This window comes from Oryctolagus cuniculus, chromosome 18 (genome assembly GCF_964237555.1).
Source record: "Oryctolagus cuniculus chromosome 18, mOryCun1.1, whole genome shotgun sequence".
In the NCBI taxonomy this organism is placed as follows: Eukaryota; Metazoa; Chordata; class Mammalia; order Lagomorpha; family Leporidae; genus Oryctolagus; species Oryctolagus cuniculus.
This window is the reverse complement of record NC_091449.1, coordinates 5,744,913-5,763,095: the sequence shown is the minus strand read 5'-3', so window position 1 is coordinate 5,763,095 and position 18,183 is coordinate 5,744,913. Positions and strand designations below refer to the sequence as shown.

The following is an 18,183-nucleotide window of genomic DNA, read 5'->3' as shown; positions in this document are numbered from 1 at the left end:
ACTATTGGGATTGCATCAAATTGAGAAGTTTCTGTACTGCAAAAGAAACAGTCAGGAGAGTGAAGAGACAACCGACAGAATGGGAAAAAATATTTGCAAACTATGCAACAGATAAAGGGTTAATAACCAGAATCTACAAAGAGATCAAGAAACTCCACAAAAACAAAACCAACAACCCACTTAAGAGATGGGCCAAGGACATCAATAGACATTTTTCAAAAGAGGAAATCCAAATGGCCAACAGGCACATGAAAAAATGTTCAAGGTCACTAGCAATCAGGGAAATGCAAATCAAAAGCACAATGAGGTTTCACCTCACCCCGGTTAGAATGGCTCACATTCAGAAATCTACCAACAACAGATGCTGGCGAGGATGTGGGGAAAAAGGGACACTAACCCACTGTTGGTGGGAATGCAAACTGGTCAAGCCACTATGGAAATCAGAATGGAGATTCCTCAGAAACCTGAATATAACCCTACCGTTCGACCCAGCCATCCCACTCCTTGGAATTTACCCAAAGGAGTTTAAATTGATAAACAAAAAAGCGGTCTGCACCCTAATGTTTATTGCAGCACAATTCACAATAGCCAAGACCTGGAACCAACCTAAATGCCCATCAACGGTAGACTGGATAAAGAAATTATGGGATATGTATTCTTTAGAGTACTATACCGCAGTAAGAAACAACGAAATCCAGTCATTTGCAACAAAATGGAGGAATCTGGAACACATCATGCTGAGTGAAGTAAGCCAGTCCCAAAGGGACAAATACCATATGTTCTCCCTGATCGGTGACAACTGACTGAACACCAAAAAGGAAACCTCCTGAAGTGAAATGGACACTATGAGAAATGGTGACTTGATCAGCATAGCCCTGACTGCTAATGGACAACTTAATACATTATCCCTCATAGTATTTTTTTTTTGTCTGTTCTACTTAATATGACTGGTTTAATTCTGTAATTATCACACAGTTATTCTTAAGTGTTGAAAATTAACTGAAATGTGATCCCTGTTAAACATAAGAGTGGGAATAAGAGAGGGAAGAGATGTATAATTTGGGACATGCTCGGGCTGACTTGCCCCAATTGGTAGAGTTGGAAACATACCAGGGAATTCCAATTCAATCCCATCAAGGTGGCATGTGCCAATGCCATCTCACTACTCCAAGTGATCAATTTCAGTTCACAATTGATCATAATGAAAGGACTAAGAGTCAAAGGGAGCACATAAACAAGTCTAGTATCTGCTAACACCAACCGATAGAATAAATAAAGGGGAGAGTGATCCAACATGGGAAGTGAGATACTCAGCAGACTCATAGAATGGCGGATGTCCTAAATAGCACTCTGGCCTCAGAATCAGCCCTAAAGGCACTCGGATCTGGCTGAAAAGCCCATGAGAGTATTTCAGGCATGGAAAGCCAAGACACTCTGGCAAAAAGATCTCTGTGAGTGAGATCCCAGTGGAAAGAACAGGTCTTCAAAGAGGGAGGTGCCTTTCTCTGAAGGGAGGAGAGAACCTCCACTTTGACTATGACCGTGTCTAAACAAGATAAGAGTCGGAGAACTCAAGGGGCTTCCATAGCCTTGGAAACTCATAACTGGTGCATAGGGAGATTACTGATGCCATAAACAGGAGTGTCAATTGGTAAAGTCAACAACAGGAGTCACTGTGCACTTACTCCTCATGTAGGATCTCTGTCCTTAACGTGCTGTACACTGAGGCTTAATGCTATAATGAGTACTCAAACAGTATATTTCACTTTGTGTTTCTATGGGGGTGCAAACGACTGAAATCTTTGCTTAATGTACACTAAACTGATCTTCTGTAAAAAAAAAAAATAGAAAGAAATTATCAATTCCCAACTTGACTCTCACTGGGATTAAACATGACAATAGGTCTGATCTGATTTCATCATCATTTAAAAAAAATCATCTATTACTTCTCACTTTATGTTTCTGTGTGGGAGCAAACTGTTGAAATACTTACTTAAGGTATACTAAGCTGATCTTCTGTATATTAAGATAATCGAAAATGAATCTTGATGTGAATGGAAGGAGAGAGGGAGTGGGAAAGGGGAGGGTTGTGGGTGGGAGGGACGGTATGGGGGGGGAAGCCATTGTAACACATGAGTCGTACTTTGGAAATTTATATTCATTAAATAAAAGATAAAAAAAAAAAACACCCAGGTGCAGTTCCTGGCTCCTGGCTTCAACCTGACCCAGTCCAGACATTTGTGGCCTTTTGTGGAGTGAGGCAGTGAGTGGAAGATTCATTCTCTCTCTCTCCCTCCCTCCCTTTCTGCCTCTCCATTTAAGTCTGCTTTTCAAATATCTAATAGAAATCTTAAAAAATAAAAAAAATAGTAAACCCAAAGCAGAGAATATAAAGGTGGTTACAGGGATGGAGAGATAAGAAATTGGAGACACGAATCAGAACATGAGAAGTTTAATCTTATAAAGCAAAGAAGGCCTAGAATTCTGCCATGCAGCACAGTTACTGTGGCTAACTGTGCTAGAACATGTAGTAAAAATCCTCTAAGAGTATAGATCCCATGACAAGTGTCCTTTTTAGAGATAGCAATAATAACAATAAATCACAAAGGTGGACTGAGCTCTTGGAGATGATGGACATGTCAATGACTGTTGTGGTGTGTTCATGGGTGTGGTTTTCTCTCCAGGTTTGTCAAGTTGTAATCCCCCTGTGTGTACAGCTTTCCTGTGTATGTTTCATTTTAATGTATCAATTGAAGAAATTTAGAAGATTTAAAATTACAATGCTCTCTTCATGTCACACATTCCTTTAGTTGGATATGTGGCAGAGCAAGTACAGCTGTCTGTGATGCTGGCATCACTTATGGGGCCAGCTCATGTCCCAGCTGCTCTAATTATGACGTAGTTTTTCACTAATAGCCCAGGAACAACACCATCCCATACTGAAAAGCTTAGGTCTCTGCATCCATGTGGAGCTCCTGGAATGGGCTCCTAGCTCCTGTCTTCTGTCTTGCGCAGCCCTAGATGTTATGGCCATTTGGGAAGTGAAACAGCAGATGGAAGATGTGTCTGTCTCTGTGTCTTCCTTTCTCTCTGTTACTCTGCCTTTCATACAGATAAAATATCTTTTACAAAATTCTAGAACTGATTCTTTGTTAAGGAAATAGGTGTAACAATCATTACATCAGCAATGTTCCTTTTGCTAAGGAATGTTATATACGGATGAAATAATACTCAAGGGAAAATAATATGCATACTGTCATAAAACTAGTGAACTATTTCAATGAAACAAATTTGTATTTAAAATCCTCAAAATATCCATAAAATAATACCATCTTTATTTTTATAACATTGCTGATAAAGAAAAAGAAAATATCTATACCTTAAATTCTGCAATGCTGTGTTCAATTCTCTTGATAAAGCAGGTTACTATTTATTAAATAACAAAATCTGGCATTTTATCATGTCATATTTGGGGCAACAAAAGTCCTCAGGCATATATGAAATCAAGTAGGGAATCTTGGCAGCTTTGTCCATCACTGAGCACAGGGCACCAACCAACAGTCTGTGGGCTGTCCAATACCACAACTCTAAAGTCTGACTTGGAAGTTGAGGTACATTAGGTTAAGAACGTGGGAAAAATAGTGCATTTCCTTGAATTAAATTTCAAAGAATGAATTTCAACTCATGTTATATTTCCTCCTTAATTACACAATCAAGACTACAATCAATAAGCAAAAAAGGGGTGGGGACAAAAATCATGGTAACCATTCAATTCACTTGCATTCAGGAAGTAATACAGCTTATCTACTAATTAAGGGAAATTTAGAATCTGCCTGTTACACCATGGTTTCACTTCTGAGGGTTCACAACCTTCTGTGTATCCACTTATACTATTCTCTTCAAGTTCTTGTGTCCACCTGAGATGAGAAAGGCAGGTAAAAACTGGAAAAGAATGCTTTGGTGTAAAATCCTCACATCCTCAATCTTCTAAAAAATGTTTCATGGAGTATCTGAGCACTCTAGTGCTTTCTTTCCTTAGTGGATACTAAGAGATTTATTTCCTCCAAGAAGCTGTATCAATTCTTTTTTAAATTTTTTTTTCATAGATACAATTCAATTCTCTCCATCTTCCTTCCTTCCTCCAGTTTTATTTTTCTTTTAATTATTTTTATTAATATAAAGAGAACAATGGCTTCTTCTTCTTTTTTAAACATCAATTATTTAAAAGGTAGAGTTGCATTGAGACGGAGAGCTCACATCATCAGGTTCACTCCCCAAATGAACACAATGGCTGGGGTTGGACTATGCCAAAGCCAGGAATTCATTGTGGCCTCCATTATGGGTACCAGGGGCCCAAAACTGGGCCATCTTCTGATGCATTTCTAGTCCATAAGCAGAGAAATAGACAGGAAATTGAACAGCCAGGAAAATAGCAGGTGTTCCTACAGGATGCTGACTTCACAGGCAGTGGCTTTTACCAGCTAGCACAATGCAGAACCAAAGAGCACTGGTTTCTAATGTAAACTATGGTCATCATGTTCTTCATTGCACCTGTTGTCTTTGAAAACTTTTCTCAGGAGCATTGTTCAAAGAGCTGTGCTCATTACATAAATGATGTTGAGCTTACTGGTCTGAAGTTTGGGAAAGAATTCTCTCAGGGGTAGACAAGGATTCTGTGCAGCCAAGGATATTCAAGAGCTTCACTGCTTGTCCCTACCATGTCAGGCTCAGGATCTCCTGCTCCCTCTAGGGCAGACTATGTCTGCTCCAGGGAATTGAGAAAGGAAGAGTCACTGTGAGAGATGAACAGTCTCCTTTGAGATATTAACTACTATGATTCAATGGATCCTGGCAGTTACCAAGAGTGAAAAAAGTTTCACAGTATTCTCAGATCCCCAATTTTCAATTCACTGCAGCTACAGATGAAAAGATAATTGCAGTTCAGCAGGGAGGTGAGGTCACAGACACAAATGTATTTCTAGTGCTCCAGCTGCCTCCATCCCTCTCAATACAACTGTGGTGACCTTTATGCCAACGCTTGTCCTGGAGGCGAAAGAAAGGGTATTTTCCATGTCAGTGGGAAAGAAAGAAGCTTTCAGCAAGGAGGCATCTCTGGAGTCTGGGTGAGTGATCAGGTGAGAAAGGGGATTCTCCTGTGCTTGCTCCTGGTCCTGTGACCCAGCCTCACAGGAAGGAGGAAGGATTCTGAGATGTGTGCTGATATAGGACAGGGAAATGGGGTCCTGTACCCTACTCCAATCCTGGGGGCTCCTAATGTAATTCAGTGTCATGTACAATGACACTGGTTCTTGGTCTTAATGAAATTAACCCTGATATATGATGCTGATGTATTTAAGGTAGTTCTTACAAATCTATTGTTCCATCTACTGGATGGGAGTCACAGACTCCACTTTCAGAATTACCAGAGATACACATCTATCTATCACATGCTTATGATAAAGTCTTGGAAAACCCTACAAGAATCTTCTGTTCCTGAAAGAAACTCTGGATTCCAGGAGCAGATGTTGGAATAGCAAGTTTTTCTCTAACCCTGTTGTTTGAATCCTCAATTCAGTCAGTGATTGTTTCCTACTAAAAACATCCTTGGTAACTTGGAGATGGTAAGATTATTTTGGTCTTTAAATAAGGAAAGGCTTTTTAAGCCACATAAGGCTTGTCCAGTAGAGATGCATGTCACCTGACAACTGCCATGTACAAATGTATCTTCCAGCATTTGTTCTGAATGGAAAATATTTTCATGTAAATCACATATGCCACAGTTTCAAATGATAAACTACCCAGGATTGAACACCATAGATATTCCATGGGGTTTAAATACTTTACTACTCAGTAACCTTTAAAAATATTTATTAAAATTATTAAGTGTTAGACACAATTTAATCTTATAATATTACAGTGGAAATATTTAGTTTCCACGATACATGATTTCATCATGGATGGTCTCTCCTGTCATATGGTCTATAGCAGACCCTATGACCAGCACTTATTTCCAGTAGTAAAACAGAAATATATTGTTTGTATTACCTTCCTAACCAATAACCAATTTGATATAATAAAATACTGTATTTCAAAGAGAAGGACATTAGAAAAAATACTATAACCACAGGATTTACATCTTAAAAATTTACCTAAATGCTTAGTCAATAATTATGTAGGCTTATGTGGTGAAAATTTATATGCTTAGAATTAAACTTTCATTAAAAATTGATAAAGTAAATTCCCATTAGTCTAATAAATTGACATCATAAGAAAATAAATATGCACATATGTAATTTGAAGTACACATCTAACCAGTTTTTAGATTAGCAAGATGATTAAGTTACCTGCTTCCAGTTAAATTCCAGGTTCAAATCACCACTTTATGCATTAAAAAATTTTAAATTTAGAAAATTTAGAAAATGGCTGCCCAAGTGATAATTTCATTTCAAATGAAATGGATACTTCTGCCTTTCAAGGAGTTATGCATACATGAATTACTCAAAAGTCTCCACATGTTTGTAAATCAAATTTTGTAGGTAGCCTTAAGACTTAAATATGCATATTACACAGCTTTCTCTAAGTTGTTAACTGATGTAAGTGGACAATACTGTGTATTGAGAGATTTAAATCTGGTTGATATTGACACATGTAACTCTTGCCTCATTTTCCATACAGGAATCTCAGGATCAGAGAAAATAATCAGGCATTGGGAGATGACGGATTGGTCACTAGAGACTGGAAAACTGGGATGATCTACTTGTTACAAACTATTATAGGAATCCTAGGGAATTTCTCTCTTATTTCCTGTTATCTCTATCTCTACTTCACAGGATGCAAGTTTAGGCCCACAGATTTGATCATCAAACACCTGACTGTAGCCAACTGCTTAGTCATTCTCTCTAGAGGAGTTCCCCAAACCACAAATGCTTTGGGGATGAGGCATTTCCTCAGTGACATAGGGTGCAAGCTCATGTTCTATGTGCACAGAGTGGGCAGGGATGTGTCCATTAGCAGCACCTGCATTTTGAGTATCTCCCAGGTCATTATCATCAGTCCTAGGAACACTATGTGGGCCAGGCTCAAAGCAAAAGCTACCAAGCACATTGGCCACTACATTTTACTCTTCTGGATGGTGAACTTGATACTAAATGCCATAGTACCAGCACGTGTGACTTGGAACAGGAGTGACAAAAACATCACAAGTAAAACTGACCTTAGCTACTGCTATTCAATCAATAGTGACAGAATCACAAAGTACGCAGCACTGTATGCAGCACTCGTGTTATCGCGAGATATTTTCTTTGTTGGGCTCATGTTGTGGGCCAGCAGCTCCATGATTGTCACTCTGTGCAGTCACAAGCAGCAGGTCCAATACATCCATGGGAACAGTGTTTCTTCCAAGTCCTCCCCAGAATCCAGAGCCACCCAAAGCATCCTTGTCCTTGTGAGCACCTTTGTGACTTTGTTCACTCTCTCCTCCTTCTTTCATATTAGAGTAACTGTATTAAGCAACCCCAGTTTGTGGCTGGTGAACACCTCTGCAGTACTTGCTTCGAGTTTTCCTGCTGTGAGCCCCTACATTCTCATGAGCCAGGACTCCAGAGTCCATAGGCTCTGCTGTGCCTGCACCAGGAATACACAAAACCCTACACAGCAAGACCATGCAAAGTATAGAAATATTCACAGAGTTTTTTCTCAATGTATCAAAACACATTAATTTACTAATTAATTTATTTTCTACATGAGAAGGGGGGGGAAACATAGAGCTAACCACCCATGATTCACACCCAAATGCCTGTAATAGCTTGTCCCAAACACAAATCCTGCAAGCAAGGGACTCTATTTGAGTTCCCCACAATTACTTGACCCATTATCCCTGCCTCCCAGGTCTGCATCAGCAGCAAGACTGGGAAGGGAGTAGAGCTGGGGATCAAACCCTGGTAACTCTGATGTTTGATGTGGCAATTTGATCTGGGATCTGAACCAACTGGCCAAACACCTGCCATTACAATGGTAAGCTCTTCATGCACTAATCCATCTGGAAGTGTAAGCATATTTCTGGATCTGTTCTAACCAGAGTGTGGTTAATAAGACAGCATGAATTTCTGCTTTAAAAAAAGAACATTGGGATGGCACTGTGGCATAGGGGGTTAATCTGAAATTGCACCAATTCATATATAGGCTGCTGCACTTCTGATCCACCTCCCTATATTGGCCTGAGACAACAGAGGAAAATGATCTGAAGCTGGGTCCCTATCATCCATATGAGAGACCTGGATGAAGATCCTGGCTCATTGCTTCAGTTTGGCTCTACTCTGTGCACTGAAGCCATTCAGGTAGTAAACCAGAGGATGGAACATCTCTCTCTGTCTCTCTTCTTCTCTCCCTCTCTCTCAATACCTCTTCCATTCAAATAAATAAATGTCTTAATTTTTAAAATAAAGAATATGATTTAAAGAAATAAAAGTGAATTACTATGTAATTGTCACGTTAATTCCTATGGAAATGTTATTAATGTTCCTTGCTCCAAAGAAATGGAGAACCACGTGTTACCCCTGAATCTGATGTAATGAATTTGGCTGAAAGGAGCTGGTTATGGAAACCTAGCAAAGTCCTTAAATACAGAAAATGTAACAAATGTTGGGAGAATGTGCAAAAAAGTAAATTCTTGTGTATTTTGATAGGAATATAAATTTCCATTATGGAAAATGGCATGGTAGGGCCTCAATAATTAAAAATGAGTCTATCATATGACCCTGTGACCCCACTTGTGCATATGTAATCAGAGGAAATGAAATGAGATCGTGAATACATCATCTAACTCATGTTCATTACTACATTGTTCATGATATCCATGATATGGAAGCAACCTAAGTATGTACTGAGAGGTGAGTGAATAAAGATGCTGTGCTATATAAACATGGACTATTATCTATTCTTAAAAAAAGAGAGAAATTCTAGCATTGCACCAATATGGATGGGCATGAAGGACATTAAGTAAGTGAAGTGAGTCAGACACAGAAAGCCAATCACTACATGATCTCATTTATATGATAGAAATACAAAATACTAAGTTCAGGGGCCACGTGTTAGCACAGTGGGTAAAGCTGCTACCTGTGATACTGTCATCATATATCAGAGCTCTTCCTCAAGTTCCAGCTGGGCTGCTTCCAATCCAGGATGCTGCTAAAGGACCTGGTAAAGCAGCAGAAGATGGCCCTAGTACTTGGGTCCCTGCACCCCGATGTGAGATCCAAATGGAGTTCTTGGCACCTGGCATCAGCCTGGCCCAGCCCTGGCCATTGTGCCCTTTTTAGGGGAGTGACTCAGTGCATTCTCTCCCTTAACTCTTCTTTTAAAAAATTAAAATACAGTAAATTCAGTTAAGCAGAGAGTATAATAGTGGTTGCAGGGTTGCACAGAAAACGGAATCATGAATCACAACATAAGAAGTTTTAAGTTTGCAAAATGAAAAAGGCCCAGAATTCTGTCATGTAGCACAGTGTGGTTAACACTGCTATATCATGTACTGAAAATTCTCTAAAAGTGTAGCTGTTAAGTGGCCATTTTATAGACAGTAATAATAAAATAATAAATCAGAAGGTGTAATGAAGTTTTAGAAAAGATGGATATATTTATGTCAATGATTGTGATGGTGTGTTCATGGGTGTGTGTTTCTCTCCAAGTTTGTCTAATTCTATTTGCTATATGAGCACAGCATTTTGTATATTTGTTCAATTTTAATATATCATCTTAAGAATTTTTAAAGAGTCAAAATGAAAAAACTTCATCATGTCAAATGTTCCTGGGGCCGGTTTTATTGCTTAACAGGTAAAGCTGCCTATAGCACCAGCATCCCACATGGGCTCCAGTTCGAAAACTGGCTTCTCCACTTCTGACCCAACTGCTTGCAAATAGCCTGGAAAAGCATAGAAGGAGCTCAAGTGCTAGGGTCCAGCACCCACGTGGAAGATCCAGAGACAGCTCCTGGCTCCTGGCTTCAGGCTTCAGTCTGGCCCAGCTCTGGCAGCAGCAGCCATTGGGGAGTGAACCATCAGATGGAAGACTTTGCTCTCTGTCTCTCCCTCAGTCTCTGTAATTTTTTCAAATAAAATAAATCTTCTCAAAAATTTTAGAAAAAGGAAATAGCAGTAACCATAATTACATCAGCAATGTTCTTTTTGCTGGGTAATATTACATATTGCTGAAGTAACACCCAAGGGAAAATATGCATAGTGTTAGGAAAATAGTGATTTATTTATCATAAGGCTGGTGATAAGGAGAAACAAGAGTATTAAAATTTAAAATTTTCAATCCTATGTTTGATGCTCTTCATACACAAGTTACTATATATTTAATCTCAAAATATGGGGATTTTTATCATGTCAGATTTGGGGGAGAAAAAGGCTCGATACATGTGAGAATTTCAGCAGGGAATTCTGGCATCTCTGCCCATCACTGAGCACAGGATACCAATCAACAGTCTCTGGGCTATCCAATACCAGGACTCTAAAGTCTGACCTGGAAATCGAGGTGTATCAGAGAGTGGGCTTGGTAAACTAGTGCATTTCCCTGAACTAAATTTCAAAGAATGAATTTCTTTTATTTATTTGAAAGGGTTACACAGAGAGAGGAGAGGCAGAGAGAGAGAGGTCTTCAACCCCATGGTTCACTCCCCAACTGACCGCAACAGCTGGAACTGCGCCTATCCAAAGCCAGGAGCTTTTCTGGGTCTCCCAAATGGGTGCAGGAGACCAAAGAGCTGGGCCATCTTATATGCCTTCCCAGGCCAAAGCAGACAGCTGGATTGGAAGTGGAGCAGCCAGGTCTCGAAACAGCACCCATATGGGATGCCAGAACTTCAGGTCAGGGCATTAATCCACTGCACCACAGCGCCAGCCCCCAAGAATGAATTTCTACCCATGAATTATCTCCTTATTAATTAGAAAGTCAATCAAGACTACAAACAATAAGCAAAAAGGGGATGGGGCCAGAAAATCATGGTAACCATTCAATTATCTTGAATTGAGGGGTAAGATTACTTATCTAGTAATTGAGATAATTTTAGAATCGCCTGCTAAATTATTTCATTTTTCAGTGCTCATAAGCTTCTGTATATCCACTGTTGTTATTTTCTTTAGCTTCTTGTGTTCACTGAAGATGAGAAAGAAGGTGCAAACTGGGAAAGAATACTTTGGGGGACCAGTTCTGTGGCGTAATGGGTAAAGCAGTGCCGGCATCTCATATGGGTGTCGGTTCAAGTCCTGGTTGTTCCACTTCTGATCCAGCTCTCTGTTATGGCCTGGGAAAGCAGTGGATGATGACCCAAGTCCTTGGGCTCCTGAACCCAGATGGGAGACCTGGATACAAAGACTCCTGGCTTTGTATCAGCTCACCTCCTGTTGTTGCAGCCATTTGGGGTGTGAACCAATGGATGGAAGACCTCTCTCTCTCTCTTCATCTCCTTCTCTCTCTGTGCAACTGTGACTCTCAGGGAAAATAAATAAATCTTTAAAAAGGAAAATACTTTGGTGTAAAATCCCCACATCCTCCTTAATTCCAAAAAGTTTTTCATGGAGAACCAGGCGAATCTAGTGCTTTCTTTCTTTAGTGGATAATGAGTGACTTATTTCCTCCAAGAGGATGTAACAAATATTCTTGATACTGTTTTTTTCATAGATACAATTCCCTTCATCTTCATTCCTTCTGTTTATTTCTTCTTTTAATCACTTTTTCATTAATATATTAAAGAAAAATGGGGGCAGACACTGTGGCATGGGGATAAAGCTGCTGCTTGCAGTGCTGGCATCCCATATGGGTGCCAGTTCGAGTCCTGGCTGCTCCACTTCCAATTCAGCTCTCTGCTATGGGCTGAGAAAGAAGCAGAAGACGGCCCAAGACCTTGGAACCCTGCACTTGCATTTGAGACCCAGAGGAGGCTCTTGGCTCCTGGCTTCCGATTGGCCAAGCTCTAGCCATTGCAGCCATTTGAGGAATAAACCTGTAGATAGAAGACTCCTCTCTCTCTCCCTCTCTCTCTCTCTGCCTCTGATTCTCTGTAAGTCTGCCTTTCAAATAAATAATTTTTTTAACAAAAGAGAACAATGGTTTATTTCTCTTTTTTTAAACATTAATTATTCAAAAGGCAGAATTATATATAGAGATCTCAAACCAGCAGGTTCACTCCCTAAATGAACACAATGCCTGGAGCTGGGCCAGGCCAAAGCCAGGACTAAATGGGGTCTACCATGTGGGTGCCAGCAACCCAACACCTAGGCCATCATCTGTGCTTTACCCTGCCATTAGCAGCAAGCTGGATGCAATGTGGAACAGGGGTCCACATAGGATGCTGGCATTACAGGGAGTGGCTGTTACCAGCTAGCACAATGCAGAACCAAAGAGCACTGGTTTCTAATGTAAACTAAGGTCATCATGTTCTCTCTTGCACCTGTGTTTCTGAAAACCTTTCTCAGGAGCATTGTTCAAATGGCTCTACTCATTACATAAATGATGTTCAGCTTACTGGTCTGAAGTTTGGGAAGGAACTCACTGTGGGGTAGAAAGAAATCTGCCGTGCATCCAGGGAGACACAGGCATTTCACTGCCTGTCCCTCCCATGTCAGGCTCAGGATCTCCTGCTCCCTCTAGGGCAGACTCTGTCTGCTCCAGGGAATTGAGAAAGGAAGAGTCACTGTGAGAGATGAACAGTCTCCTTTGAGATATTAACAACTATGATTCAATGGATCCTGGCAGTTACCAAGAGTGAAAAAAGTTTCACAGTATTCTCAGATCCCCAATTTTCAATTCACTGCAGCTACAGATGAAAAGATAATTGCAGTTCAGCAGGGAGGTGAGGTCACAGACACAAATGCATTTCTAGTGCTCCAGCTGCCTCCATCCCTCTCAATACAACTGTGGTGACCTTTATGCCAACGCTTGTCCTGGAGGCGAAAGAAAGGGTATTTTCCATGTCAGTGGGAAAGAAAGAAGCTTTCAGCAAGGAGGCATCTCTGGAGTCTGGGTGAGTGATCAGGTGAGAAAGGGGATTCTCCTGTGCTTGCTCCTGGTCCTGTGACCCAGCCTCACAGGAAGGAGGAAGGATTCTGGGATGTGTGCTGAGATAGGACAGGGAGATGGGATCCTACACCCTACTCCAATCCTGGGGGCTCCTAATGTAATTCAGTGTTATCCTCAATGACATATGTTCATGGTTTCAAAGAAATAATCCTGAAATCTGGTGTTGATGTATTTAAGGTCTGTGGCACCTGTAAATCTGCTATTCCATCCTACTGGATGGGAATCATAGACTCCACTTTCAGAATTATCAGAGATGCACATCTATCTATCACGTGCTTATGATAGAGACTTGGAAATCCTACAAGTATCTTCTGCTCCTGGAAGAAACTATGGATTCCTGGAGCAGTTGCTGGAACAGCAAGGTTTTCTGTAACTCTGTTGTCTGAATCCTCAAGCAGTCAGTGTTGTTCCTACTGAAAACATCCTTTGTACCATGGACATGGTAAGATTAGTTTTGGCCTTTACATAAGGGAAGATTTTTAAGCCACATGAAAGCATGTCCTGTAGAGATGGACATCACCTGGAAGCTTCCATGTACGAATGTGTCTTCCAGCATTTGTTCTGAACTGGAAATATTTTCATGTCATTCATAAGTTCCACAGTTTCAAGTAATAAGCTACAAAGGATTGGGCAACCTAGCTATTCCATGTGGTTTACATGCTCTAGGACTCAATAACCTTTAAAAATCATCAAATGGAAAACTTAATCATTAATTAACCATGAGTCACAGTCAAAGCATATGACAGTAAAGTGGTTATACTTAGTTTCCAGCATACATGACTTCATCACAGTGTTTCCTATCCCATAGTCTATAGCATAACATGTGACCAGCACTTAGGTATCTGTTTCTCATACTAAAAAAAGCCAACTACTGTTTGAATTGCTTTCCTAATATGCAACCCACTTGTCAATAAAATATAATTTTAAAGGAGAAGGATATTAGAAAAAATACTATAATCAGTTATTTACATCGTCAAAAGATGCCTAAATGCTTAATCAATACTGAAGTTGATAGTGAAGTAAATCTTTATGTTTAAACATGCACTAAAAATTAATAAAAAGATACTAGTCTATAATAAATTTAAATCATAATAAAATATATATGATTATGTTATTTGAAGAACACCGATAACTAGTTTGGTAAAAGATATCAATAGTCATATAATTTTATAAGACCATGCAGATTCAACTCACCAAATTACACAATTAAAACTTAAAATTTAGGCAAATGGCTATACTATTGCTGCCTAAGTGATAATCTTAATTCAACAAATGGATACTGCTCATTTCAGAATTTATGAATACAAGAATTACTCAAATTCACCACATATTCGTTAGTCATATTTTGTAAATACCTTAATATTTTTATGGATTTATTTTATTTATTTTAAAGACATAGAGAGAGAGGTAGAGACAGAGAGAGAGAAGCCTTCCATCCATTGGTTCCCTCCCCAGATGGCCAAAATAGCCAGAGCTGTGCCGATACAAAGCCAGGAGCCAGGAGCTTATTCCAGGTCTCCCACATGGATGCAGGGGCCCAAGGACTTGGACCATCTTTTACTGCTTTCCCAGGCCATAGCAGAGAGTTGCATGAGAAGAGAAGCAGCTGGGACTAGAACCGGCCCCCACATGGGTTGCCAGTGCTTTAGGCTTTAACCTGCTGCGCCACAGCACCAGCACCTAAACACTTTTTAAATAAGACATAAACATTTTAAGAGCTACCTCTAAGTGTGAATGGATTTAAGTAGACGATATTGTGAATAGAGAGTGTTGACTTTGGTTGATATTAATGCACATAATTCTTGTCCCATTTCCCATACAGGAATCTTAGGTTCAGAGAAAATAATCAGGCATTGGGAGATTACGGTATGGTCACCAAAGACTGGACAACGGGGACCATCTTCTTATCACAGACCATTACAGGAGTCCTTGGGAATTTCTCTCTTCTTTCTCATTATCTCTATCTCTACTTCACAGGACGCAAGTTTAGGCCCACAGATCTGATCATCAAACACCTGACTGTAGCCAACTGTTTAGTCATTCTCTCTAGAGGAGTTCCCCAAACCATGACTGCTTTGGGGATGAAGCATTTCCTCAGTGACACAGCATGTAAGCTTGTGTTCTATGTGCACAGAGTGGGCAGGGATGTGTCCATTAGCAGCACCTGCCTCTTGAGCATTTTCCAGGCCATCACTGTCAGTCCCAGGAACACTCTGTGGGCCAAGCTCAAAGCAAAGGTTCCCAAGTACATTGGCCCTTCTGTTATCCTCTTCTGGATGGTGAACATGATACAAAATATCCTGGTACCTATTGGTGTGAGTGCAAATTGGAGTGAAAAAAATATCACAAAGAAAACTGATTATGGCTACTGCTATTCAATCACTGACAAAATTATAAAGTATGGAAAACTCTATGCGGCACTGGTGTTATTCTGAGATGTTTTCTTTGTGGCCCTCTTACTGTGGTCCAGCAGCTCCATGGTTGTCACACTGTATAGGCACAAGCAGCAGGTCCAATACATCCATGGGACCAATGTCTCCTCCAGGTCCTCCCCAGAGTCCAGAGCCACCCAAAGCATCCTCGTCTTGGTGAGCTCCTTTGTGTCTTTATTCACTCTATCCTCCATCTTCCATATTTGCTTGACTGCTTTAAGAAATCCCACTTTGTGGCTGGTGAACACCTCTGCAGTACTTGCTGGGAGTTTTCCAGCTGTGAGCCCCTACATTCTCATGAGCCATGAATCCAGAGTGCCCAGGCTCTGCTGTGCCTGCACCAGGAATACAGAATTCTGTACTTAGCAAGACAGTGCAAAGGGCATGACTATACACAATGGTTTGATCTCAGTATGATTTTCACTTTTTTTAAGTCACTAATTAATTTACCTTGTACATGACAGGGCGATGGAGATAGAGCTCAACATCCCATGATTCACCCCCAAATGCATGTATTACTGAGCCATTGTCCATTCCTCCCAGGTCTGCGTCAGCAGAAAACTTGGGTCAGGGACAGAGCTGGGTCAGAACCTTGGTAACTCTGATGTTTGGTGCAGTAGTTTTATTTGGGATCTTAACCAATAGGCCAAACATCTGCCATTACAGTGGTGAGTTCTTCATGCACTAGTCCATCTGGGAATACACAACTGGAGCCAGGAGCCAAGAACTTCCAGGTGCAAGGGCCCAAGGACTTGGGCCATCCTCCACTGCTACCCCAGGCCATAGCAGAGAAATGGATCAGAAGAGGGGCAGCTGGGACTTGAACTGGTGCCCTTATGAAATGCCAGTGCTTCAGGCCAGGGCTTTAATCTTCTGTGCCACAGTGCTGGCCCCAACACTCTTATTTTTGTCAGTGACCACCTGAAGCTCTTGATGTGAGCTGTCAAGGCTCTGGAAGCTTTTTGAGTCCACAATATCCATCAGTATTTAGACAGGGCCATATGAAAGTGGACGTTCTCTCCTCCCTTTAGAGAAAAAATACATCATTCATTGATCGCCCCTTCTTTCTACTGGGTTCTCACTCACAGAGATCCTTCATGGATAATATTTTTGCCACTAAGTCTTGGCTTTCCATGCCTGAAATTCTCTCATGGGATTTTCAGACAGATCTGAATGCCTTAGGGGCTGATTGTGAGGTCAGAGTGCTGCTTAGGGCATTTGTCATTCTATGAGTCTGCTGCGTGGACTGCTTCCCATGCAGAAACTTTCCTTTTTCATTCTGTTGTTATTAGCACACACTTGGTCTTACTTATGTGATCATTTGACACTTACTCCTATCTTTATGATCACTTAAACTATGCATTTAAATGCACTTAAAATCACTCTTACTAGTAAGATGGCATTAGTACCTGCCACCTGAATGGGATTTGGAGTCCATGGCAAGTTTTTAGTTTTACCCTTAGGTGTAAGCCCATGAGAAAGTGTACTGAACTGTACATCTCATTCCCATTCTTATTTTTAACTGGGATCTATTTTCTTTTTTTTTATTTTTTTCTTTTGACAGGCAGAGTGGACAGTGAGAGAGAGACAGAGAGAAAGATCTTCCTTTTGCTGTTGGTTCACCCTCCAATGGCCGCCACGGCTGGCATGCTACGTCCAGCGAACTGCACCTATCCAAAGGCAGGAGCCAGGTGCTTATCCTGGTCTCCCATGGGGTGCAGGGCCCAAGCACTTGGGCCATCCTCCACTGTACTCTCTGGCCACAGCAGAGAGCTGGCTTGGAAGAGGGGCAACCAGGACAGAATCCAGTGCCCCAACTGGGACTAGAACCTGGTGTGCCGGCGCTGCTAGGCGGAGGATTAGCCTATTGAGCCATGGCACCGGCCAAGGGATCTATTTTCAATTGACTTAATACACCTATGATTAATTCTATGTTAAGTAAAGAGTTCAACCAATGGTATTAAGTAGAAAAAAAGAATAAATCACAAAATAAAATAAACTGGGGTGCGGAGCCAAAATGGTGGAATAGTGAGGGTGTGCACCGATAGTCCGGGAAAAGATAGTTTAATAAAAGTGGAGTTACGGTAGCCTCAGGAAAAGGATCAGGGAAAAATTGCAGAGAAAACTCTTCTGGATTTCGTGGCTGTGACTCGGAGGACCTACAGGGAGAGAAAGGTTGCCCACCACATGGAAGCCGAGCCGCCGGAGCCACTGGAGCCACGGGAGCCGCCGGACCCGCCGGAGCTGCAGAGTCTGCGCGCCAGTGCTGGAAGGGGAGGTGAGACAAAAAACCTCTCGGTAACCGAGACATTGGCAGGGAAAGGCAGAAAGAGACTGCAGAGAATGAGGCCTGAAACCCCATTGGGGAAAGTTCACCAGGCTGGCTAGAGGAGAGAAAAAAATCAAATAAATAAGGGGAACCGGCACTGACATTTAGCTTCTCTCTCCACTCACCTTACAAAGCTGAGCAAGACAAAGGGAAGGCGCCATTTTGCATATGTAAAGCGGGTGCCCCTTATTAGCCAAGCAGAAAAACCTGACTGTGGTAAGCAAACCAATACACACAGGGGCCAGATTTCATACATCAACTATTTTCAATTCCATTCAGCTGTGTGGAATTACTTCCCAACTGAGTCAAAAAAAAAAAAAAGAGAGAAAGAGCGAGAGCGAGAGC

At 41.1% G+C, this 18,183-nt stretch overlaps 2 protein-coding genes, 1 long non-coding RNA gene and 1 pseudogene across 4 annotated transcripts in view; 3 read left to right on the top strand and 1 right to left on the bottom strand.

Moving 5' to 3' along the window:
• The window catches only part of LOC138846662 (uncharacterized), a 104,242-nt gene that overhangs the window by 45,705 nt on the left and 40,354 nt on the right, over window positions 1–18,183 (bottom strand). The window lies entirely within an intron of this gene.
• ORYCUNV1R1620 (vomeronasal 1 receptor oryCunV1R1620) lies at window positions 6,749–7,717 on the top strand. Its single transcript, NM_001167307.1, is given in 1 exon segment — window positions 6,749–7,717. A coding segment is annotated over 1 exon segment (969 nt).
• ORYCUNV1R1627 (vomeronasal 1 receptor oryCunV1R1627) lies at window positions 14,946–15,875 on the top strand. The gene is given in 1 exon segment (NM_001167313.1): window positions 14,946–15,875. A coding segment is annotated over 1 exon segment (930 nt).
• Window positions 17,697–18,183, top strand: part of ORYCUNV1R-PS1573 (vomeronasal 1 receptor oryCunV1R-ps1573 pseudogene) — a 29,996-nt pseudogene continuing 29,509 nt past the window's right edge.